The following is a 27,346-nucleotide window of genomic DNA, read 5'->3' as shown; positions in this document are numbered from 1 at the left end:
GGGCTGGAGTGTCAGTTTCAATAGGGAGGAGGGCTGTGCTCAGTGCAGTCAGACAAGGCTGGGTCCAGTTTTGCTTCTGCAGTCCTTGCCTGCTTGTCACTTGGGGCTCAAGGGTGAGTGTCACTAGGGAGGGGAATGAAGGCAGCAGCTGCTGATGTGCAAAAAATCACAATTCTGAGCCAGGAAATGGGCAGATCTGAAATTCTCACACTATAAAACATTTTGCACTTGAATGCAGCACTGAGGCAGAAGTGTGTGTGTGGGGTAACAGCTGCTCTGGAGAGTAGGTTTGGAGTTTTCACATTCATTTTCTGTGTATGCAAGCTCTTGCTCAGTGCTGTAAGCTATGCACAAAACATGCATATGTTTATATGGATGGTATCCCCTAGGACCCTTCCTTACTAAAGAAAAAATGAAAGAAAACGGCTCCATTATGCCCCATCCAGTCAGGGAACTGTTTCAGATCTCCCTAAACCATATAAGTAGAAACACTAAATTGTATTATAACAATTATGAATTATGAATCACTATCCCAGTGATATAACTCACTTTAACGCATTGGATGCGAACTATGGATGTAATGTGTTGCCGCAATCCCTGCCACTCAAAGACACCAATGTATTTTTTAGGAAATGTCCTATGTTGCTTCCTCTTACTGAGTTATATACATTCTAAAATGTTGTTAACCACCTTTATCTTTGGATTATGTACATTTGTGTTGTCATATAAAATGTCATTCTTATTATTTGGTAACCCCCTGAGCTATGTGTGTATGTGTGTATATATGTTTGTGTGTGTATAAAACAGAATTTATGCTTACCTGATAAATTACTTTCTCCAACGGTGTGTCCGGTCCACGGCGTCATCCTTACTTGTGGGATATCTCTTCCCCAACAGGAAATGGCAAAGAGTCCCAGCAAAGCTGGCCATATAGTCCCTCCTAGGCTCCGCCCACCCCAGTCATTCGACCGACGGACAGGAGGAAATATATATAGGAGAAACCATATGGTACCGTGGTGACTGTAGTTAGAGAAAATAATTCATCAGACCTGATTAAAAAACCAGGGCGGGCCGTGGACCGGACACACCGTTGGAGAAAGTAATTTATCAGGTAAGCATAAATTCTGTTTTCTCCAACATTGGTGTGTCCGGTCCACGGCGTCATCCTTACTTGTGGGAACCAATACCAAAGCTTTAGGACACGGATGAAGGGAGGGAGCAAATCAGGTTACCTAAACGGAAGGCACCACAGCTTGCAAAACCTTTCTCCCAAAAATAGCCCCCGAAGAAGCAAAAGTATCAAATTTGTAAAATTTGGCAAAAGTGTGCAGTGAAGACCAAGTCGCTGCCTTACATATCTGGTCAACAGAAGCCTCGTTCTTGAAGGCCCATGTGGAAGCCACAGCCCTAGTGGAGTGAGCTGTGATTCTTTCAGGAGGCTGCCGTCCGGCAGTCTCATAAGCCAATCGGATGATGCTTTTAAGCCAAAAGGAAAGAGAGGTAGAAGTCGCTTTTTGACCTCTCCTTTAACCAGAATAGACAACAAACAAAGAAGATGTTTGTCTGAAATCTTTTGTAGCCTCTAAATAGAATTTTAGAGCACGGACTACGTCCAAATTGTGTAACAAACGTTCCTTTTTTGAAACTGGATTCGGACATAAAGAAGGTACAACTATCTCCTGGTTAATATTTTTGTTAGAAACAACCTTTGGAAGAAAACCAGGCTTAGTACGCAAAACCACCTTATCTGCATGGAACACCAGATAGGGCGGAGAACACTGCAGAGCAGATAACTCAAACTCTTCTAGCAGAAGAAATAGCAACCAAAAACAAAACTTTCCAAGATAGTAACTTAATATCTATGGAATGTAAAGGTTCAAACGGAACCCCTTGAAGAACTGAAAGAACTAGATTTAGACTCCAGGGAGGAGTCAAAGGTCTGTAAACAGGCTTGATCCTAACCAGAGCCTGAACAAATGCTTGAACATCTGGCACAGCTGCCAGTCTTTTGTGTAGTAAGACAGATAAAGCAGAGATCTGTCCCTTTAGAGAACTTGCAGATAATCCTTTCTCCAAACCTTCTTGTAGAAAGGAGAGAATCTTAGGAATTTTTATCTTATTCCATGGGAATCCTTTGGATTCACACCAACAGATATATCTTTTCCATATTTTATGGTAAATCTTTCTAGTTACCGGTTTTCTGGCCTGAACCAGAGTATCTATCACAGAATCTGAAAACCCACGCTTCGATAGAATCAAGCCGTCAGCTGGAGGGAGACCAGATTTGGATGTTCGAATGGACCCTGAACAAGAAGGTCCTGTCTCAAAGGTAGCTTCCATGGTGGAACCGATGACATATTCACCAGGTCTGCATACCAAGTCCTGCGTGGCTACGCAGGAGCTATCAAGATCACTGAGGCCCTCTCCTGATTGATCCTGGCTACCAGCCTGGGAATGAGAGGAAACGGTGGAAATACATAAGCTAGGTTGAAGGTCCAAGGTGCTACTAGTGCATCTACTAGAGTCGCCTTGGGATCCCTGGATCTGGACCCGTAGCAAGGAACCTTGAAGTTCTGACGAGACGCCATCAGATCCATGTCTGGAATGCCCCATAATTGAGTTATTTGGGCAAAGATCTCCGGATGGAGTTCCCACTCCCCCGGATGGAATGTCTGATGACTCAGAAAATCTGCCTCACAGTTTTCCACACCTGGGATGTGGATCGCAGACAGGTGGCAGGAGTGATCCTCCGCCAATTGAATTATTTTGGTCACTTCTTTCATCGCCAGGGAACTCCTTGTTCCCCCCTGATGATTGATATACGCAACGGTCGTCATGTTGTCTGATTGGAACCTTATGAATCTGGCCTTTGCTAGTTGAGGCCAAGCCCTGAGAGCATTGAATATCGCTCTCAGTTCCAGAATGTTTATCGGGAGAAGAGACTCTTCCCGAGACCATAGACCCTGAGCTTTCAGGGATTCCCAGACCGCGCCCCAGCCCACTAGACTGGCGTCGGTCGTGACAATGACCCACTCTGGTCTGCGGAAGCTCATTCCCTGGGACAGATGGTCCAGGGTCAGCCACCAACGGAGTGAATCTCTGGTCTTCTGATCTACTTGAATCATTGGAGACAAGTCTGTATAGTCCCCATTCCACTGTTTGAGCATGCACAGTTGTAATGGTCTTAGATGAATTCGTGCAAAAGGAACTATGTCCATTGCTGCAACCATCAACCCTACTACTTCCATGCACTGCGCTATGGAAGGACGAGGAACAGAATGAAGTACTTGACAAGAGCTTAGAAGTTTTGATTTTCTGACCTCTGTCAGAAAAATCCTCATTTCTAAGGAATCTATTATTGTTCCCAAGAAGGGAACTCTTGTCGACGGAGACAGAGAACTTTTTTCTATGTTCACCTTCCATCCGTGTGATCTGAGAAAGGCCAGAACGATGTTTGTATGAGCCTTTGCTTTTGACAGGGACGACGCTTGTATTAGAATGTCGTCCAAGTAAGGTACTACTGCAATGCCCCTCGGTCTTAGAACCGCTAGAAGGGACCCTAGTACCTTTGTGAAAATCCTTGAAGCAGTGGCTAACCCGAATGGGAGGGCCACAAACTGGTAATGCTTGTCCAGAAAAGCGAACCTTAGGAACTGATGATGTTCTTTGTGGATAGGAATATGTAGGTACGCATCCTTTAGATCCACGGTAGTCATAAATTGACTTTCCTGGATAGTGGGTAGAATCGTTCGAATGGTTTCCATCTTGAACGATGGTACCCTGAGAAATTTGTTTAGGATCTTCAAATCTAAAATTGGTCTGAAAGTTCCCTCTTTTTTGGGAACTACGAACAGATTGGAATAAAATCCCATTCCTTGTTCCTTTATTGGAACTGGGTGTATCACTCCCATCTTTAACAGGTCTTATACACAATGTAAGAACGCCTGTCTCTTTATTTGGTTTGAGGATAAGTGAGACATGTGGAACCTTCCCCTTGGGGGTAGTTCCCTGAATTCCAGGAGATAACCCTGAGAAACTATTTCTAGCGCCCAGGGATCCTGAACATCTCTTGCCCAAGCCTGAGCAAAGAGAGAGAGTCTGCCCCCCACTAGATCCGGTCCCGGATCGGGGGCTACTCCTTCATGCTGTTTTGTTAGCAGCGGCAGGCTTCTTGGCCTGCTTACCCTTGTTCCAGCCTTGCATCGGTTTCCAGGCTGGTTTGGGTTGTGAGGCATTACCCTCTTGCTTAGAGGATGCAGAATTAGAGGCCGGTCCGTTCCTGAAATTGCGAAAGGAACGAAAATTAGACTTATTTTTGGCCTTGAAAGGCCTATCTTGTGGAAGGGCGTGGCCCTTTCCCCCAGTAATGTCTGAAATAATCTCTTTCAATTCTGGTCCAAATAGAGTTTTACCTTTGAAAGGGATGTTAAGCAATTTTGTCTTGGATGACACATCCGCTGACCAAGACTTTAGCCAAAGCGCTCTGCGCGCCACGATAGCAAACCCTGAATTTTTCACCGCTAATCTAGCTAATTGCAAAGCGGCATCTAAAATAAAAGAGATAGCCAACTTAAGTGCGTGAACTCTGTCCATAACCTCCTCATATGGAGTCTCTCTACTAAGCGAGTTTTCTAGTTCCTCGAACCAGAACCACGCTGCTGTAGTGACAGGAACAATGCACGAAATGGGTTGTAGAAGGTAACCTTGCTGTACAAAAATCTTTTTAAGCAAACCCTCCAATTTTTTATCCATAGGATCTTTGAAAGCACAACTATCTTCGATAGGAATAGTAGTGCGTTTGTTTAGAGTAGAAACTGCCCCCTCGACCTTAGGGACTGTCTGCCATAAGTCCTTTCTGGGGTCGACCATAGGAAATAATTTCTTAAATATAGGGGAGGGAACAAAAGGTATGCCGGGCTTTTCCCACTCCTTATTTACTATGTCCGCCACCCGCTTGGGTATAGGAAAAGCGTCGGGGTGCACCGGAACCTCTAGGAACTTGTCCATCTTGCATAATTTCTCTGGAATGACCAAGTTGTCACAATCATCCAGAGTAGATAACACCTCCTTAAGCAGTGCGCGGAGATGTTCTAATTTAAATTTAAATGTCACAACATCAGGTTCAGCTTGTTGAGAAATTTTTCCTGAATCTGAAATTTCTCCATCTGACAAAACCTCCCTCATGGCCCCTTCAGATTGGTGTGAGGGTATGACAGAACAATTATCATCAGCGCCCTCCTGCTCTTCAGTGTTTAAAACAGAGCAATCGCGCTTTCTCTGATAAGTAGGCATTTTGGATAAAATATTTGCTATGGAGTTATCCATTACAGCCGTTAATTGTTGCATGGTAATAAGCATTGGCGCACTAGATGTACTAGGGGCCTCCTGTGTGGGCAAAACTGGTGTAGACACAGTAGGAGATGATGTAGTATCATGTTTACTCCCCTCATCTGAGGAATCATCTTGGGCAATTTCATTATCTGTGGCAGTACTGTCCTTACTTTGTTTGGACGCTATGGCACAATTATCACATAAATTTAAATGGGGAGACACATTGGCTTTCATACATATAGAACATAGCTTATCCGAAGGCACAGACATGTTAAACAGGCTTAAACTTGTCAACAAAGCACAAAAAACGTTTTAAAACAAAACCGTTACTGTCTCTTTAAATTTTAAACAGAAAACACTTTATTACTGAATATGTGAAAAAGTATGAAGGAATTGTTCAAAAATTACCAAAATTTCACCACAGTGTCTTAAAGCATTAAGAGTATTGCACACCAAATTTCAGAGCTTTAACCCTTAAAATAACTGAACCGGAGCCGTTTACATATTTAACCCCTATACAGTCCCAGCTATAGCCTTTGCTGAGACCCAACCAAGCCCAGAGGGGAATACGATACCAATTGACGCCTTCTAGAAGCTTTTCCAGCAAATTTCAGATCCTCACACATGCATCTGCATGCCCTGCTCTCAAAAAACAACTGCGCAGTAATGGCGCGAAAATGAGGCTCAGTCTACAACTAGGAAGGCCCCCTGACTGGAAAAGGTGTCTAACATAGTGCCTGCCGTTTAATAAACGTTCCCCAAGTTTATAAATGCGAATTGTCAGCATAAATATGAATAAAATGCCCAAATAAAGCAATCGATTTAGCCCATAAAAATGTCTACCAGTTTTTTAGCCCATATTAAGCCCTTTATTCTGTTTGTTTGACTAAGAAAATGGCTTACCGGTCCCCATGAGGGGAAATGACAGCCTTCCAGCATTACATGGTCTTGTTAGAAATATGGCTAGTCATACCTTAAGCAGAAAAGTCTGCTAAGTGTTTCCCCCAACTGAAGTTACTTCATCTCAACAGTCCTATGTGGAAACAGCAATCGATTTTAGTTACTGTCTGCTAAAATCATCTTCCTCTCACAAACAGAAATCTTCATCCTTTTCTGTTTCAGAGTAAATAGTACATACCAGCACTATTTTAAAATAACAAACACTTGATAGAAGAATAAAAACTACATTTAAACACCAAAAAACTCTTAACCATCTCCGTGGAGATGTTGCCTGTGCAACGGCAAAGAGAATGACTGGGGTGGGCGGAGCCTAGGAGGGACTATATGGCCAGCTTTGCTGGGACTCTTTGCCATTTCCTGTTGGGGAAGAGATATCCCACAAGTAAGGATGACGCCGTGGACCGGACACACCAATGTTGGAGAAAACAATATTAAATTATGAGAGGGTGGAAGTCTTGGTGAGTTCCCACACTTTTTTATGTAGGACTTGACTCCTGCAGCAACACCACACATCATGTGTAGGGTCACATGATGCCATCAGTGAGCTGCAGCCGTAGGCCAGGCGGGACAGTTCATGTGCCGTGTCACGTGGTGCAGAAGCATCGCCTGGCTTTGCACTACTGGGAGCTAGCTGAACACATCTAGTGAGTTAATGATAAGTACACGTGTGTGTGTAACCACCTATCACCAGCTAGCTCCCAGTAGTGCATTGCTGCTGAGGATATGTACATATGTTTTTTAACAAAGGATACCAAAAGAACAAAGTAAACTTACTAATACAAGTTAGTTTAAAAAGTGTCTTGAATCGTGAAAGTTTACTTTTGGCTTTCATACTCCTTAAAATCTAGATTAAAGTTTGGCTGATTCAGATGGAATCTTTTAAGAATGCACTTGTTTTTTTATTGAAAAAAAACTAGCACTTTATTTTGGTTTTGTTGTGTTTTTTTTAAATTTTACTTAATTTTTTCATACCAACCAATTGACAAAATAAATTAATTATAGGGTATTGGAAATGTTAAATGTTTTTTATCAAACAAGTATTATACTTGCCATGTTTGGTATACGGTTAAACAAGAAATGGTGAGCAAAGGGGGGCGGGGGGAGTGGGCCTCTTTGCCCTAAAATGCCCGGGCCTTTTTTTGGTCCCAGTCCGGCCCTGCACATCCCCATGTTCCATAATTATGTATTTAAATGTATAACCATGTATTACATATAAGCCTGTCTGAACTAATTATGTGTGTGATACATGGATTAACATCCTTTTTTTGAATTTACAATATATTACAATCAATGCCCTTGATACACAACTATGAGTTAGAGTACAATAATATCTTATAAAAGATGATAATATTACATGTGTTGTAGTCATCATTTGTGCTCAATATTAGTGTACTCTAACACCCATAACATGGATGTGTATTACATTCAAATGGTAAATAACAAAGGACAATGATTGTGGTGAAATAGAAAAAGCTTTATTTTTTACGTGCTTTTTGGATGAGGGAGCTGATGTGCCTGTTGTGGAAGACCTTGTCCTTCTTGTTTCTGCAAATGCTGTTGTTTCTGCTGGTGGCAGATGATAAGCTTGAGGCTGTGTCTTGCTGGTGTGTAAAGTGTTCTACCAACACACCCAAGAGCTGATTAAGTTCTCTGGATCTATTGTCCACCTGCACCTGCATATCAAACTGCAATCTCATCATCTGTGACTGATTTTGAACAGCTGAACTTAACGATGCTGCTATGTCTCTGCAGCTCTAGGCTCCATCTTTGGAACCTCTCTGTGCCTCCGATGCTCCTCCTCTGGAGCATGATGTATTCTCTATCCAGAGGAGAATCCACTGCATGCACAGACTGTTGATCAACAGGGCTGGCAACTGTTAGAGGGCCAGGATGTTGGAGAACAGGTGATGCTGATGGATGTGCTGCTGCTGCTGCTGGAGGTGGAATAGCTGCTGCTTCTGCTGATAGAGGTGGAATAGCTGCTGCTTCTGCTGATGGAGGTGAAATAGCTGCTGCTTCTGCTGATGAAGGTGAAATAGCTGCTGCTTCTGCTGATGGAGGTGGAATAGCTGCTGCTGCTGCTGGAGGTGGAATAGCTGCTGCTTCTGCTGATGGAGGTGGAATAGCTGCTGCTGCTTGAGGTGGAATAGCTGCTGCTTCTGCTGCTGGAGGTGGAATAGCTGCTGCTTCTGCTGATGGAGGAGGAATAGCTGCTGCTTCTGCTGATGGAGGAGGAATAGCTGCTGCTTCTGCTGCTGGAGGTAGAATAGCTGATGCTTCTGCTGATGGAGGTAGAATAGCTGATGCTTCTGCTGATGGAGGTAGAATAGCTGATGCTTCTGCTGATGGAGGAGGAATAGCTGCTGCTTATGCTGATGGAGGAGGAATAGCTGATGCTTCTGCTAATGGTGGTAGAATAGCTGATGCTTCTGCTGATGGAGGTGGAATAGCTGATGCTTCTGCTGATGGAGGTAGAATAGCTGATGCTTCTGCTGATGGAGGTGGAATAGCTGATGCTTCTGCTGATGGAGGTAGAATAGCTGATGCTTCTGCTGATGGAGGTAGAATAGCTGATGCTTCTGCTGATGGAGGTAGAATAGCTGATGCTTCTGCTGATGGAGGTAGAATAGCTGATGCTTCTGCTGATGGAGGTAGAATAGCTGATGCTTCTGCTGATGGAGGTGGAATAGCTGATGCTTCTGCTGATGGAGGTGGAATAGCTGATGCTTCTGCTGATGGAGGTAGAATAGCTGATGCTTCTGCTGCTGGAGGTGGAATAGCTGCTGCTTCTGCTGATGGAGGAGGAATAGCTGCTGCTTCTGCTGATGGAGGAGGAATAGCTGCTGCTGCTGGAGGTGGAATAGCTGCTGTTTCTGCTGATGGAGGTGGAATAGCTGCTGCTTCTGCTGATGGAGGTGGAATAGCTGCTGCTTCTGCTGATGGAGGTAGAATAGCTGATGCTTCTGCTGATGGAGGTGGAATAGCTGATGCTTCTGCTGATGGAGGTGGAATAGCTGATGCTTCTGCTGATGGAGGTGGAATAGCTGATGCTTCTGCTGATGGAGGTGGAATAGCTGATGCTTCTTCTGTAGTTGTTTTTGCTGAAGCCGCTGCTGTAGTTTCTTCTGCTGAGGCTGCAGATGTTGGAGCTAGTCCTAAGGAAGCAGATGGTAGAGCTCGTACAAATGATGCCGATGGTTGAGGTCGCCCAGATGCTTCATATTCCCACTGTGGACAAGTGTGCAACCACTCAGGCTCTTCAATAGCCACATCCTGTGACAGTGTCCTTGGATAATTGCTGTGACTGAGTTGAGACTGTGATTGTGTTGGGGGCAAGGGAATATACCTGGACCCTTTGTGCCATGTTGGCTCACCCTCAAAACCAAAGGGAGGATATTCCTCTGGCCATGGGTCGAATGGCAATGTTGGTGTCATCACTCCCAGGTCCTGCATTGAAGCCAGCCAACCAGGCTCATGCTTGGGAGCCAACTGTTCCTGTGGTTGCCTGAAGAATGTTGTTGTTGGTGGTGGTAGAATAGTGGAAGACCCTGATGGCTGCACAGAGAGTGCTGTTTGTATCCTTCTCACTGGCCCGCAGATCATATCCTTCCAGGTGTTGTACTCCATCGGTAGGGCTGGACCACTGCCTGTTCCCTTCTAGTGGACTGCTTCCTGCCTTATCTTCTCCTTGACCCGTCTCTTGTAGTCATTCCATCTCTTTTTAAGGCTATCTACAGTCCTCCTCTGCTAGGCCACACTGTTGACAGCATCCTCCACCTGTAGCCATGCAGTTCTTTTCTTGGCACTGCCTTTGCCCTTCTCCTGGCGGAAAAGGTCACCATAGTTGTCCATGATGGCCTGGACTAGGGCAACATATTCTTCAAATGAAAAGTTGGGACATCTCAGCCTCTCCTCATCCATGGCCACTTGGCTTCCTCCCTGAGAGGTCCCTGGCAGTGTATGTTCCTGCCTATCCTCCACCTCCTCCCCTTCTGTCCCCATGTGCACCCTCTGTCCCTCTCCTTGATAGTCATGTCCTCTGGGGCACTCTGACATCTCTCCTCCCATCTTCCCTTCTGGCTCTCCCTCTCAACTTACTCCCTTGTTGGGGGGCCCACTGCTCCTCTTGTCCTCTCCCCTCCTCCCTACCTCTACCTGCCATCCTACCACTTGTCACACCACACACACTCCCAGTCACTCCTACGCAGGTCCAGTCACACACAATCACAACCAAGCACTCAGTCTATCACACTGAAAATCTGAAAATAAAAGTGTGGTGTATGTGTATATGTATGTATGCAATCTGTGCAATATGTCAAAATATGTGTAAGTGTACAAATACTCCTCAATCTAATGCGACCTTACTAAATTTTTTGAATGCGCCTCTCTCTCTTCACTCACTAAATCCTCCGCTCCTGGGCCGTGTGTTGTAGCTCAAAGAACAATTCAAACACATGCAAAATATGACAGTTACGCACGGGTTTCTATAGGGATATTGAATGGAGTATTTAAATTTAACGCTGGCGGTTTATTTTTTACCGTTGGTTTCTAATTTTACGTGCAAATTCCTCATTTACATAAAAATTTAATTTATTTTCAAATTACGCATGCAAAATACTAGCGTAAGCTACTGCCGACGCCAGAAATGTGTAGTTGTGCACATTTCTGAACCTCGCCAGTTTCTCCAACTTACGCCAGTATAGCATCTGGCTGCTCCGTTTATGTGATTTACTCGATGTGCGAGGTGAACTTATGGGCGACGTGGGTTTCAGCAGTTGCACTGAAACTTACACTGCATATGTAATCTCGCCCCAATATTTCTTTGGTTTTATCCTGGGAGATACATTCATATCTTACAAAATCCTCCTAGCAGTTATATACCCATAAACATGTAATTAATTGTGAATTGAGATTAAAGGCCACTTTGCACAAATTTGTCAAATTACTTTTTTTTTCTTCATACACTACTGATCTTCAATCTCTACACAATGAGCAATTAATACAAGCCGATTTGTTTGACTATCAGTGAAAAAATTTATGATCATATTTGTACCATTTTGTCACATTTACTGAGCACAACAAAAGTTCTCCAAGTGGTACTGCCATAGAAATGCATTCCTAGTTCACCAAATCTCTGATTGCAAATATACATCTTTTTTTTACTAAGAATAACCTGCATCTTTGAAAGAATTGGCTGCATGCTCTTCTAAACTGGAAAAAAAACCCTGTGTTGATGTGCCTCAGCCTTTATTCTGCAATACCCCTGTATTATACACAAGTGACAACATCACTAGTAACATATATAATGAGGAGGGGCCTCAGCCAAACAACAAGTACCTTAATGAAGACTTTTACAGGAAGTTGGGAAACAGTGCTGAGAAATAGCTACCTGTGGTCCTATGGATTCTTGGTGCCAAAGAACTTACATTATTAGTCCGGCTCAGCACAGTTGACCTGGTCCCTGATGTACTGGGGATTTTATCCCAGTTTTCAGATGAATCTTTGCTGTCTTGCAAATCCATCCTAGATTCATCAATTTCATTTCCATCAATGTCTTTTAATGGAAATGGTTCTCCGTACAACACTACAAGGTCCAGAAGCTTGGAGTCTTTTTCCTTATTGTAGGTCTCCCAGTCTATACGAATATCTAAATAAAGCAAATGAAGTGGAGTAAATTTATACCAATATTAAGGTTCAAAAGAAAGAATAGAAAATGTCAATGATTGATGGATAATATCTTACCACAAGGGCTTGTATTATTTATCCGCAAATACCGGGATATGGTGTCTCCGCCAGATACATGAGTGCCAAACCTTGTATGAAACACATAATCTTATTTATATACAAACTCTCTAGCATAGAACCATACACAATAAAGAGCAAAATAACTTTCAACTCATGCAGGTAGAGAAATATAGGGTCATTTGGGTTTAAGTCTAGTCAAAATTAAACTTTCATTATTCAGATAGGGCATGTAAGTTTAAACAACTTTCCACTTTACTTTTATCATCAAATTTGCTTTGTTCTCTTGGTATTCTCTGTTGAAAATCTAACCTGTGTAAGCACATTGTGTTCACTCAAATAGAGTTACCTAGGAGTCAGCACTGATTGGATAAAATGCAAGTCTATCAAAAGAACTGAAAAAAGGGGACAGTCTGCAGGGACTTAGATACAAGGTAATCACAGACGTAAAAACAAAATGTATGCTTACCTCATAAATTATTTTCTTTCCTGACATGGAGAGTCCACAAATCCATTCTAATTACTAGTGGGAATTCAACTCCTGGCCACCAGGTGGAGGCAAAGAACACCCGAGCAAAGCTTTAAGTATCCTCCCCCTTCCCACAATCCCCAGTCATTCAGCTGAGGAAATATAGAAATTAAAGAGGACCCAAAGGGTATAGAGGTGCCTGAGGTTTTAAAAATGACAAAAGCCGTCTTAAAATTAAATGAAATCAGGTAAGCATAAATTTTGTTTTCTTTCCAATGGCATGGAGAGTCCACAAATCCATTTGAATTACTAGTGGGAACCAATACCCAAGCCAGAGTACACAGAATGGAAGGGAGGGAGAAACAAAAAATGTGGACCTAAACTGAGGGCACCACCCTTTGAAAAACATTGCTCCCAAGGAAGCCTCAGCCTGAGGCGAAAAAACCTAGAGTATGGAAAAAGTATGTAAAGAACACCAAGTGGTCGACTGCAGATTTGCTCCACAGAAGTCACAACTAAAAAAACCACAGAAAGAAAAAAAAACAGCCCTAGAGGAAAGATACAAAATTATTATTAACAGGTATTTGTAGAGCGCCAACAGATTCTGCAGTGCTAAATCATCTCAGGAGGCAGTTGCCCAGCTATCTCCTAAGCCAACCAAAATATACTCCACAACCCAAAGGAAAGAGTAGCGGATGTGGCTTCCCGACCCTTGAGTTTGCCAGTAAAGACTACAAAAAGGGTAAGAAATCTTTAGCAACCTGAAATTTAGAGCACAAATTACATCCAGGTTGAGAAACAGGCAATCTTAAACAGGAATTAGGACATAAAGGAGGAACGGCAAGTTCGAAGAATTTTCAGTCCAAAACTCCTATAGGAAAAAAATCCCCATAGAAACAAAGGATCACCTTATCCGCCTGGATTCTACGCGCAGAAAAAAAGCCAAAAATATTCTAGACAGCAATATATTAACAATAGAATGCATAGAGACAAACAGAGTCTTATGCAGACTCAAAGAACAAGCATAAGCCTCCAAGGAAGAACAACAGGTTGAACACCTGGCCAGGTCCTGAGCAAAGGACAGAACATCTGTCAGAACGGCCAAACATTTATGAAACAGAACAGAAAGGAAAAATCTGTTCCAAGAGAGAACTAACAGACAAACCCTTCTTTAGACCGATTTGGAAAATATACCAAATACAGGGTACACTTGCGTTGCACCACAGAAACCCTGAGATACACCTCCGAAAAAATTAAGTGCACCAATCAATAAGGAGAAAGATACAATTAACTGGCTAACGAGCCTGGATCAAGGAGACAGTCTGTGCTCTCAATGCTATACAATTATTGGAATGACAGACTCCGACTGAGTCCAGATTCCCTGAGCTCCCAATGGACCCCAACTTTTCCCCAGCCGGAAGGCTGGCCTATGTGGAACACTCTCCCAGGGAGGTCTCAAGAAGCAAGTTGCCTTAGAACCGAAGGACCTGAACAAGGCACCAGGACAGAGAGAATAACCAGAGGTCCTCTATTCCAGGGAGAGAAAATTGTTACCTAAGTCGAGTAGAAAAAAAGGTAGATTTTCAACAAACATGGAGAATATCAAATAATTAATAGCACATACTCTTGATTTCTCCATCTCAGCTAATGCCTAAAAAAGGAATCGAACCCAGGGCTGATAAATAATGCTGCAGAAGGTTACCGTTGGGCTACCAGGTAGACCCAAAGAAGGAACCTCAGCCAATAGAACTAAAAAAATAAAACAGGTTGTGAGCACGCAATCAAGGTGCAAATAGTTTGAGCTGATCTTGAACTGAAAACCTAAAAGGGACATCCAGCGCCAGCAGCTGAATTCGAACCAACAACCTTTGAGTTGTAAAGCCACAAAGCTAACCACTAGGCTACATTGGCCTGCTTTACTGTTTGCTAGGCAGCTAATCTGATCATCAGGCTACTACAGTTGGCTGCAGATTTCTGAAATCATGAAGACTACTTGCTGTCAGCAAAAAATAACAGCAGGGAGATTAAAAATAAACTATCCCATTAGAGGAAAAATATGAAATATTGCTCTAGCAATAAGAAATAATCAGATCCCCGTAGGGGAAATAAAGTTTAAACAGCCTTCGAACACACAATGAAGGTGCAATTAGGGGTCGCTGGTTTCAAAATGCAAACCTTCCGCTTGCTAGGCAGCTAAGCTAACCACTAAGCTACTACCGCTGGCTATCTGAAAAACACACCCTTTCTATTGAAAAAAAGGAGGGATAAAACATGAAAACGTTTAAATCCCTAAAAATCACCTTTAGTATGAGAGTAGAAAAAACATAAGATAAGCAGACCTAATGCTTATAACAATAGTCAGAAAAAATATTGCACGGCGAGGACATTGCTGGGGACCCCCTGGATATGTCCTGCCTGTCGGCACCATTGGAGAATAAATTACCATTGCCCAGCAATAAATACGATTCACAGGGATCATCTCAAAAGAGAGACACATAAAAAAAATGAATTCCCTATGCAAATAAAGGACAAAAGATTTAAACATATTAGCGATTGAAAGAAATCACCTCAGAATGAGGGAGAGATTCCAATCTGAGATCATGTACATAGACTACGGAACATGATTAACACAAATTGGAGTCCCATGATCACTAAGAAATACAAATATGTGATGTAGAAAACGACATGATGTCGTAGACCATAGTCAAAGTAACCTCAATCAAGAGACAGAATATTATAGAACCCATAAACATTAAGGAACAAAAATACAAACATATTAGTGTCCTAAGATCACTAATAAACTGATATGTGTTATGTAGATATGTGATGTAACAGACATTAGTAGAAAACACTACCATATGTAAGGCCGTATACTTAAAAGGGACACTGTACCCAAATTTTTTCTTTTGTAATTCAGAAAGAGCATGCAATTTTAAGCAACTTTCTAATTTACTCCTATTATCAATTTTTCTTCGTTCTCTTGCTATCATTATTTGAAAAAGAAGGCATCTAAGCTTTTTTTTGGTTTCAGTACTCTGGATAGCACTTTTTTTATTGGTGGATGGATTTATCCACCAATCAGTAAGGACAACCCAGGTTGTTCACCAAAAATGGACCGGCATCTAAACTTACATTCTTGCATTTCAAATAAAGATACCAAGAGAATGAAGAAAATTTGATAATAGGAGTAAATTAGAAAGTTGCTTAAAATTTCATGCTCAATCTGAATCACGAAAGAAAAATTTTGGGTACAGTGTCCCTTTAAAGAAGGAAAATGTATTAGTGTCCTAAGATCACTAAATAACATATATGTATGTCACGTAGGATATTACCCAAGACAGACATAATGAGAAATCACCTCAATATGAGAGATTACACATGAACATGAAAATAACCATTAGAGTCCTAAGGTTATAAATAAACTATATATTAATATATATATATATATATATATATATATATATATATATATATATATATATATATATATATATATATATATATATATATAAATGAAGGAAAGCACTCTCTGGTCTTTTAGTGAAAATTTAATGATTCAAGTGTGACGTTTCGGGGGGACACTCCCCTTCCTCAGACAAACAAAAAGTGCATTCAACTGAAAATTTAAACAAAATAAGCCCCTCCTTATATATATAAGAAATTTATCAGGTAAGCATAAAACAGAATTTATGTTTACCTGATAAATTACTTTCTCCAACGGTGTGTCCGGTCCACGGCGTCATCCTTACTTGTGGGATATTCTCTTCCCCAACAGGAAATGGCAAAGAGCCCAGCAAAGCTGGTCACATGATCCCTCCTAGGCTCCGCCTTCCCCAGTCATTCGACCGACGTAAAGGAGGAATATTTGCATAGGAGAAACGATATGATACCGTGGTGACTGTAGTTAAAGAAAATAAATTATCAGACCTGATTAAAAAACCAGGGCGGGCCGTGGACCGGACACACCGTTGGAGAAAGTAATTTATCAGGTAAACATAAATTCTGTTTTCTCCAACATAGGTGTGTCCGGTCCACGGCGTCATCCTTACTTGTGGGAACCAATACCAAAGCTTTAGGACACGGATGAAGGGAGGGAGCAAATCAGGTCACCTAGATGGAAGGCACCACGGCTTGCAAAACCTTTCTCCCAAAAATAGCCTCAGAAGAAGCAAAAGTATCAAACTTGTAAAATTTAGTAAAAGTGTGCAGTGAAGACCAAGTCGCTGCCTTACATATCTGATCAACAGAAGCCTCGTTCTTGAAGGCCCATGTGGAAGCCACAGCCCTAGTGGAATGAGCTGTGATTCTTTCAGGAGGCTGCCGTCCGGCAGTCTCATAAGCCAATCTGATGATGCTTTTAATCCAAAAAGAGAGAGAGGTAGAAGTTGCTTTTTGACCTCTCCTTTTACCAGAATAAACAACAAACAAGGAAGATGTTTGTCTAAAATCCTTTGTAGCATCTAAATAGAATTTTAGAGCATGAACAACATCCAAATTGTGCATCTTCATCTCTTTTCTGTTTCAGAGTAAATAGTACATACCAGCACTATTTTAAAATAACAAACTCTTGATTGAATAATAAAAACTACAGTTAAACACTAAAAAACTCTAAGCCATCTCCGTGGAGATGTTGCCTGTACAACGGCAAAGAGAATGACTGGGGAAGGCGGAGCCTAGGAGGGATCATGTGACCAGCTTTGCTGGGCTCTTTGCCATTTCCTGTTGGGGAAGAGAATATCCCACAAGTAAGGATGACGCCGTGGACCGGAAACACCTATGTTGGAGAAATTTTGTTTTCTTTCCTATGGCATGGAGAGTCCACAACGTCATTCCAATTACTAGTGGAAACCAATACCCAAGCTAGAGTACACAGAATGAAAAGTGAGGCAGAACAAGGCAGGAAGACCTAAACCAAAGGCACCACCGCTTGAAGAACCTTTCTCCCAAAAGAGGCCTCAGCAAAAGTATCAAAATCGTAGAATTTGTAAAAAGTATGTAAAGAGGACCATGGTGCCGCCAAGATGAGGAGCCAGCCCTAATGGAACGAGCTGTAATTCTCTTAGGAGGCTGATGTCCAGCTGTCTCATAGCAAAGTAAATCATACTTCTTAACCAAAGGGAAAGTAGTAGAAGTGGCCTTCTGACCCTTACGCTTTCCAGAGAAAACAGGGAAGAAGATTAGGTAAAATTGTAGGTAAAATTTTAGAGAACGCACAACATCCAGGTTATGCAAAAGACATTCCATATGAGAAGACAGATTAAGACAAAAAGAAGGAACAACAATTTAATGATTAATGTTTTGATCTGACACCACCTTTGGGAGAAACCCCATTTTAGTATGAAGAACCACCTTATCTGCATGAAAAATAAGGTAAGGGGAATCACACTGCAGAGCTGAAAGCTCAGAAACTCTGCGAGCGGAAGAAATAGCAAGGAGAAACAAAACCTTCCAAGATAACAATTTTATATTAACAACATGCATCGGCTCAAACGGAGCCTGCTGCATAACTTTGAGAACTAGGTTAAGGCTCCAAGGAGGAGCAACAGGTTAAAATACAGGCCTGATTCTGACCAGGGCTTGAACAAAAGCTTGAACATCTGGTAAATCTGCCAGACGTTTGTGCAAAAGAATAGACAGTGCAGAAATCAGACCCTTTAGAGTACTGACTGACAAATCTTTTTCCAGGCTATACTGAAGAAAAGATAAAATTCGGGGGAATCCTCACCCGACTCCAGGAGGAACCCTTAGCTTCACACCAAAAAAAGGTATTTACACCATACCTTATGATAAATCTTGCGAGTAACAGGTTTACGAGCCTGAAGCATAGTATCAATGACCGCTTCAGAAAAACCATGTCTAGACAGGACTAGGCATTCAATCTCCAATGATGGAGGAATGGACCCTGAATTAGAAGGTCCTTCCTCAAAGGTAACCTTCAAAGTGGAAGAGATGACATATTCAGCAGATCTGCAAACCAGATCCTGCGAGGCCAGGCAGGAGCTATAAGAATCACAGACACTCTCCTGCTTGATACAAGCAATGACTCGTGGAAGGAGAGCAAACAGAGAAAACAGGTATGCTAGACCGAAATCCCAAGGAACCGCCAGAGCATTTATCAGAGCGGCCTGAGGATCTCTTGATCTTATTCAGTACTTTGGAAGCTTGGCGTTCTGACGAGACACCATCAGATCCAACTCCGGAACCCCCATCTGAGGGTTATCCTTGAGAACACTTCCAGATGGAAAGCCCACTCCCCGGGATGAAAAAGTCTGTCTGCTCAGAAAATCCGCCTCCCAATTCTCCACTACTGGAATGTGGATGGCAGATAGGAGACAATCGTGAGCTTCCGCCCACTGCAGAATGTGAGTCACCTCCTTCATTGCTAAGGAACTTTGAGTTCCTTGCTGATGGTTGATGTAAGCCACTGAGGTGATGTTGTCCGACTAGAATCTGATAAACTGGACTAAAGATAATTGAGGCCAAGCTGTCAAGGCATTGAAGATTGCTCTAAACTCCAAGATCTTTATCGGAAGAGAAGACTCTTCCCGAGACCACAGGCCCTGAGCTTTTAGAGAACCCCAAACAGCTCCCTAGCCTAACAGACTTGCGTCCGTAGTCAATATTACCCAGGAAGGTCTCAGGAAGCAAGTGCCAGAGACAGATGTTCCTGTGAAATCCACCACGAGAGAGAGTCTCTTGTTAGGGGATCCAGATTTATCCTCTGCGATAAATCTGAATGGTCTCCGTTCCATTGACTGAGCATGTAAAGCTGCAGCAGTCGCAGATGGAACCGAGCAAATGGAAATGATGTCCATGGAAGCCACCAACAGACCAATCACCTCCATGCATTGAGTCACTGATGTACGAATAGCAGACTGGAGAGAAAAGCAAGAAGTTCGGATTTTCTGACGTCCGTCAGGAAAATCTTCATGAACAGGGAATCTATGATTGTCCCTAGGAAACTCTTTTCCATATTCACTTTCCATCCGTGGGAACCTAGAAAAGACAACAACATCTCTGTATAAATTTTTTGCTATTTGAAAAGATGATGCCTGAACCAAGATGTCATCTAGATAATGTGCCACAGCAATTCCTTGGATCTTATCACTGCCAATAGAGCTCCCAGAACATTTGTGAATATTCTGGGAGCCGTGGCAAGACCAAACAGAAGTGCAATAAACTGGAAATGCTTGTCCAAAAAAGCAAACCTTAGAAACTGGTGATGATCCCTGTGAATGGGAACATGTAAATACGCGTACTTCAGGTCTATAGTCCTGAACCAATGGAAGAATGGAACAAATAGTTTCCATCTTGAAGGACGGAACCCTGAGGAATTTGTTGAGACACTTTAGGTCTAGGATGGGATGGAAAGTTCCCTTGACCTTGTTCCTCTAGAGGGACTGGTACAATAACTCCCAGGGAGGATAGGTCCTCTAAGCAATTTAAGAAGGCCTTCCTCTTTACCTGGTTTGAGGACAGTCTTGGCAGGAGAAATCTGCCCCTTGGAGGGTAAAACTTGAATCCTATTTTGTAACCCTGGGATACTATGTCCACAGCCCACAGATCTGGGACATTGTGTTTCCAAGCCTGTCGAAAAAAGGAAAACCTGCCCCTCACTTGATCCAAAATCTGATCAGGGGTGGATCCTTCATGATGAATGTTTCTTGTTTTGTTTTCCCTTATTCCAAGGCTGTATGGACTTCCAAGAAGACCTGGATTGGTCTGGTTTGGAAGAAAAAGATGAAGACTTCTGTCCCTTAAAGTTGCGAAATGAACAAAAATTAGAAGTCTGTCGACCCTTAGGTCTATTCTTAGGTCTATTCTTCTTGTCCTGATTTCCGCCAGCCCAGGACCGAATAGGGTTTTAGCTTTATAAGGTAAAGCCAAAAGCTTGGCCTTTGAAGATACATCAGCCGCCCAAGATTTTAACCACAGAGCTCTACAAGCTAGGACAGTGAAGCTAGACATCTTAGCTCCCAGTCTAATTACCTGCCTGTTGGCATTACAGATAAAGGTATTAGCTAATTTAAGAGCCTTGATCCTATCTTGGATCTCCTCAATCGTAGTCTCCTTTGATATCAGATCAGACAGGGCATCGCACCAATAAGACGCTGCTCCCACAACCGTAGCAATACTTGCCGCAGGTTGCCACTGTAATCCTTGATATATGTACATCTTTTTTAAATAAGCCTCCAGCTTCATATCCATGGGATCCTTAAAGGAACAACTATCCTCTATAGGAATGGTAGTTCTTTTAGCTAGAGTAGAGATAGCTCCTTCAACTTTAGGCACAGTGCACCATGAGTCACGAATGGAGTCCGCCACAGGAAACATTTTTTGAAAAACAGGGGAAGGGGAAAAAGGAACCCCTGGCTTATCCCATTCCTCAGCTATAATTTCAGACATCTTGTCTGGAACAGGAAAAACATCCACAGAAGAGGGAGAATCATAAACTCTATTAAGTTTAGTAGACTTTTTAGGGTTGACAGCAACTAAATGTTCAGGAGTCATCCAAAGTAGCTAGAACCTCCTTCAGTAGTAACCAGAGATGTTCAAGCTTAAACCTGAAATTAACTTCTTCAGATTCAGAATATTTCCCCCCCCCCAAAGCCGAAATCGGAAGTGCGGAGATTGGTCATGTGACCGTATGAGGCAAAAAAAACAAATGCGCCACAAAAAAAGCGCAAGTCTCTGCGTAGCAAATCTTGAGCTGCCGGTCTAATTTTACAAATACATACTCTAATAGCGGGTTAGAAAAGAAAAAAACTTTCAACGTGCACTAAACACTAAATCCTCTCTAGGGCATAGACTTACACATTCATTTTAAAGATAAAAATGAATAACATTACATAGAGCCTCTAAGACAGGGGAATAAAATTAACCCCATAATTCCTCCTATAGATTAAGTGCCTGCATATGACTAAATTCCTGAATAAAAAGAATTATCATGTCTCAAATAAAGTCCACTGAGTATTAACTCTTGAAGTGCTGTCCTTCAAACCTAGAAGGCAAGAGCACTTACCTGTGGATCCAGCTGCAGGGCAGGTACAGGTTCTTAGGTGTGATAGACACTCAAATCTCTATCAGGGACCTTTAGAAAAAAGAAAGAACAGAGTAACCAACCCTGGTTTTCTGTAAAGTGGTAGCCATTATTGTTAGAAATAAAGCAAAGATAACCTTGCTGCTTTCTAACTGCTAATAGTCACCATTACTCTTACTAAAGAGATTGACATGGACACAGCATAGCCCCTAATCCTTGCTTGCAGGGAAAAGTACCCATAAAAGGATTAAATATCTTCAGACACCATCTTCGCACATCCTCCATTGATAAAGGCAAAGAGAATGACTGGGAATTATGGGTAAGGGAAGTTACTCTTAACAGCTTTGCTGGGGTGCTCTTTGCCTCCTCCTGCTGACCAGGAGTTGGGTATCCCACTAGTAATTGGAATGACTTTGTGGACTCTCCATGCCATAGGAAAGAAATAAAAATACCCTCATAGAGACCTAAGATAACTTAAACATATTTAAACAGATATAAAGCTATCAAAAATTCAAGAAATCACCTCAATATGAGAGATTTCATTAAAAAGTAACATGCAAAAATACTAATAACGGTCACCAGATTGCAGCAAACGCCAGACTATTCTCTGTTAAACAGGGAAAAAAAAAACTGTTCTAAGGAAAAGTCTAAGCCAGTAGGGTACCATATAAGGCTGTATAATATACTGTATATATATATATATATATATATATATATATATATATATATATATATATATATATATATATATATATATTTTAAATACTTAGTAAGACATACTGATTAAATTGTGATCTGTGTCCTCACGTTAGTCTAGACCCCCAACTACTACAGAGAATAAATAAGCTGGGACTTAATGATCAGAATTGCCAAGGCTTGCCAAGGCATGCAGCCCTAAGAAGGCATCAGTATTATATCGTTCACAATGGGTAAGCGCGGCGTAGCAGCGTCCGGAAACGGCAACAGAAAGTAACGTCCTTTAATGAAAGAAGCTGACAGAGTGCCGTAGCCAGCGATAACTCACATCTACCCTCCTGTCATCAGTATTATATCCCCTTCACAAAAAGATCGCTTTTTTAAGGGACTGATAACTGACATAGGAATGGATCTCCTGATAAACTCATAGGAGGGCGGCAGCGCACTACTAAGTAACCCTGCAAAAATGATTCACCTGACTAAGGAGTTTGAAAAAGTGAATTTAAAAGTGTCTTAAAATGACATGCTCTATCTGAATCATGCAAGTTTAATTTTGACTTTCCTATTCCTCTAAGGGATTGGAGGAGCAAGGAAGGGGAGAGCTGCAAGACGGCAGTCAAATAGCGCTAAAAAGACGTGTCTTAAAAACGCTCTCACTGCCACCCTGATAATGGTCACATATCAACACATTATAACTTGCTATGAGCTACAGGCGATTAATAAGAAGCTCACATGAGGGAAAGCGCCAAATGTGATATATAAAAGCGCGACTCGCTGCCGCCCTTTAGTCAAGAGTATGTATAAAGTTAGACAAATATTTAACATATAGGTAAATACACAGATATGCGTATATATATGACACAGCCATTCTCTGACATCAAATAGAATCCAATAAGGCGCTGCAAAAGGGGCAGGCAAATGGCGCCAAAGTCCTTTCCTAAAGTGCGTAACTTGCTGACGCCATGCCAAAAACAGTAACATACTAAAACAGTTAGGGAGCACACAACCAACATGTAATTTATAACTCTTAGCTCTTAATACATATAGTATAATCGTTAAATCCCATTCTGGGGTATATAAGCATACGCAGATGCCGGCATATTTAAAAACTACCGAGCGGCTGTCTCCGAACCATTACTAATGAGACACACAACCGCCGCCCTTGAGAGGGATTACTAAGCACACTATGTACCATAAGGAGCATGTTTGCAGACAGATTAAACTGCAAAAGTGCATGAATGTGCTTCATAGCCACAGCTTTATAGTACATGATCTGTAAGACAAAGCTTTAGTGTCCACGAAGACACCTCCTCTCCTAGCCTAGCCAAGTAGGAGATCTGTACCGTCCCCACACCCCATAAAGCCTGGGTCTGTACTACTCAGACCCATCATAAGGCTATAGAATTGGCAATCTTTTTCTTGGTTGCTTAACCCAAGAAGCTGCTCTGCAGCAAATATCCCAAACTCGCAGATATTATAAATAAAATGCATACCCCTTCTGAGGGAAGCAGGTCCCACAAGATCCCTGACATCCCAGTCCTACTGATACTTCTTGTTCTATGAAATATACAAAAAAGGACTTACCCTCCAGGGTCTTCTGCTGTGGAGCAGTCACAGCAGCTCCAGGTCTGTGAGCCTCATCCGACCACTGACAGGGACCTGAAGATACAAGAAAAACAGAGTAACCAACCCTGGTTTTCTAAATAGGGGTTAGCATAAATCGTTGGAGTTAAAGTAAGGGCTACCTCACCAACCTCCAACTGCTAAAAGCCACCATTACTCTTACTAAAGAGGATTACATGGACACAGCATTGTCCCAATCCTTGCTTGCAGGGAAACATACCCATTAAAGGATTAAACACTTGATTTTCTTCAGACACGATCTTCACACACCACCTACGATGTACACAGGCAAAGAATGATTGAGGATTGTGAGAAGGGGGAGGATAAATAAAGCTTTGCTGGGGTGTTCTTTGCCTCCACCTGGTGGCCAGGAGTTGAATTCCCACTAGTAATTAGAATGGATTTGTGGACTCTCCATGCCATTGGAAAGAAAAGTATATTAATATAACAGTGTTGGTTATGCAAAACTGGGGAATGGGTAATAAAGGGATTATCTATCTTTTTAAACAATAAAAATTCTGAAGCAGACTGTCCCTTTAATTATAAAAAAATATATAAAATAAATGATACATTTTTCTTTTAAGTGGTTTACAAAATAACAGGTGAACCCTCACATTTTTTTTCTATAGGCATTTGAGGGTTTTTTATAAGCAGAAATTCATCTTTTCAGTTCAGTTTTTCTCAACAGGTCAGATTTGAAAGAACTCAGACCTCTGAAACCCGGTATGTTAAAGGTACAGTAGAGTAAAAAATTATTTTTTTAGGATAATTTTTTAGGAGTATGAGACTTTAAACAACCCTCTAATTTACTTCTATTATCTAATTTGCTACACTCTCAGTATCCTTTGTTGAATAGGACACCTAGTTAGGCTCAGGAATAGCACTACTGGGAGCTAGAAGCTGATTGCTTCATAAATTCATATATGTGCAGTCACCAAAGTTGATAATAGAATTAAAATGAAAGTTGAGTAAAATGATTTGCTCTATCTGAATCATGTCCCTTTAATAAAAAAGGCTGAGCAGCTGAATATTTGTGTGTGCTAGCATAGATGTCCTGAACATGTGGACTGTTCAGTGATTGGAGGTGATTAAAATGTATCTTAAAGGGAAATGAAAATGAAAATTAAACTTTAATGCTTCAAATAGAATGTGTCTTTTTAGACTTTGTTCTCTTGATATACTTTGTTGAGAAATCATATGGGGGGGGGGCATAAAATCACTGATCAGTGCTTGGGGTGAGGCATAGGATAAATTTGCCACTGAAATCAAGTACTTTCTCTTACAACATACTGTGTAATATAGTGTCATTGATTTTGCACCAAGCCTGAGGGAGAGTTTTACATATATAGTGCATCAGTGTTACAATATAATGCTTAACAATTACAATGTAGGTTAAATGGACCTAAAAACGCAAAAAGAAAATCCTATAATTCTATAGTGCAATGTTATTATTGTACCATTGTTTGCATATGACTGTTTAGCACCTGCAAAGGGACTAAACATAACTAAACTGCAGAGCAGCGATGCTCTACTGGGTGCTAGCTCAACACATCTGGTGAGCCACTGACAAAAGGCATTTCTGCTCCTGAGCCTATCTAGCTATGCTTTTCAACAAAGGGTACCAAGAGTGCAAATTCTCTTATAATTGAATGCTCTAAACCATAAACTTTAATTTTGACTTTATGCCCCTTTAATATATAATTTTGCTCATAAAAACAGAAACTGTATTAGTCCAAGCTGAATCTTTGTTATCAACGTTACATATTTTATTAATACTATTTTATTGTATTCATATATGTCTTTATAATTACCTTATTATAGGCCCTTGTGTCTGCCGATCCGCCCTTGGACCTGTCATTTGGAAATAAATTGGGCAACCGACAACAGTCATCTTGATGGGAATTCTTTTAGGTTTGAGGTTACCAACCTATAAATGTAATACAGACCATGGATGGAAATGGGAGAGCTGTGTAAGTAAAGCTACTTATAAAACATTTTACAGAATGAAGTTTTGCTATTTTTCAATTTGGAATCTTGGATGAACTTTGTGGTTTAAAGCCGATTAAATAAAGAGTTTAATTTGCATTATTTGTTTTCATATAAAGACAATAAAGGAAGATGTTTAACTGATTTCACATTTCAATATAAACAATTTCTATCTATAAATCACATTATAACATTTTGATGCTCATCATATTACAAAAGGAGTTAACCATAAGTAAAAGGAATAAATAAAATGCCTTAACTTGTAAATCCTTATCATATTAAAACCTCTAAGTATGTTCAAAGCTTCACTGTTGCTGGAGAGAAACAGCTATTTTTGCAATGTTCACTGAAGGTGAAGCGTTACAAAAAGTGGCCTTTCCCTCTCAGCACAGAAGAAACCTTATGTGGCATTTATTGGAAAGTATAGGCATCATAACCTTAGAACATTACCAGTGCCGTTGGCTTACATCATTGGAGGACCGTTTTAAGGGCTTATTGAGCTGGGAGGGTAATCTGCAGCATGCCCAGATCAAGCATTGGGCATACTGGGGCTGGTTACCTTCACCCCGCCCCCCCCGCAAAGGCAGAAACACAGGCAACAAGAAGTGGCCCTTCTGCGGTAGCTGGGCTGGCCTTGTAAACACATGCCTCCGCACCTCCGCTAGCTTCCTTAGAGTTGGATTGCCACCTGCAGGCGCAGCTGTTCTTAGTAGGGCCGGCACCAGTGCAGTGGTACACATGTATGGTGATCTGGAGCAGGTATGGGTGATGGGCAGTGGGTGCCTGGGTGGCCTTTTTTGCCTCTAAGCATGCATCGCTGCATGTATTCCTCCACAGAAGCCATGTGACATTTCTCACCAACTGTATAGACTACAAGCTGAAAACAAGCTCAGCAAAGGTACCTGGCTTCTCCATTATAATTCATATTTTCTATCTATATCCATGACGCTAGCTTGGCTAGGCCGGGGGATGGGGTTTGTGACTCGGCCAGGCCAGACCAGGGGTGTGTGAGCTGAGGCCAGTCTCTAAGAATTTCCAGGGCCAGTCTGATTTCCCAGTCCAGCCCAGAACATTTCCAAAACTTTGCCAGCTGAACGTGAACATCAGCTGAGGGCATTTTTTCAAAAGATGTTTACTTATAATATAATGTGTGTTTTTAGAAAGCTAAAAATAGATCATGTTTTCTATATGTTAAAAATAATCTATTTGCAAACTACGTTACAAAGTGAATGATATATATTTCTTAAAAAATGCTCATCTCACCAATGAAAGAGTGAAAATCACACACAAGAGAAATCAAACAAAATCTTTGGGATGTTTTTTTGACATTGTATTGTAATGTAGGAGTCTATGTTTCACATAGACAGGTTACAAGTTCAAATTTGTATTGCTAATTTTTTAAGGGCCTGATGAGACTTCTTAGAATATCTTGCTTGAGCGGTGAGGTTCTGAATATCAGGCCCTGGGTGAGATATTGGGTTTTCAGTAGGTTTAAGTTG

General features: G+C 41.6%; 1 protein-coding gene across 1 annotated transcript in view; it reads right to left on the bottom strand.

Moving 5' to 3' along the window:
• The window catches only part of DLEC1 (DLEC1 cilia and flagella associated protein), a 275,413-nt gene that overhangs the window by 65,638 nt on the left and 182,429 nt on the right, over positions 1 to 27,346 (bottom strand). Inside the window, 3 exon segments of the mRNA XM_053715663.1 lie at positions 11,714 to 11,938; positions 12,034 to 12,104; positions 25,673 to 25,788. Coding sequence (XP_053571638.1) covers positions 11,714 to 11,938; positions 12,034 to 12,104; positions 25,673 to 25,788 — 412 coding nt within the window.

Source organism: Bombina bombina, chromosome 5 (assembly GCF_027579735.1).
Source record: "Bombina bombina isolate aBomBom1 chromosome 5, aBomBom1.pri, whole genome shotgun sequence".
NCBI lineage: Eukaryota > Metazoa > Chordata > Amphibia > Anura > Bombinatoridae > Bombina > Bombina bombina.
The sequence above is the reverse complement of the archived record's forward strand: the minus strand, read 5'-3'. Positions and strand labels throughout refer to the sequence as shown.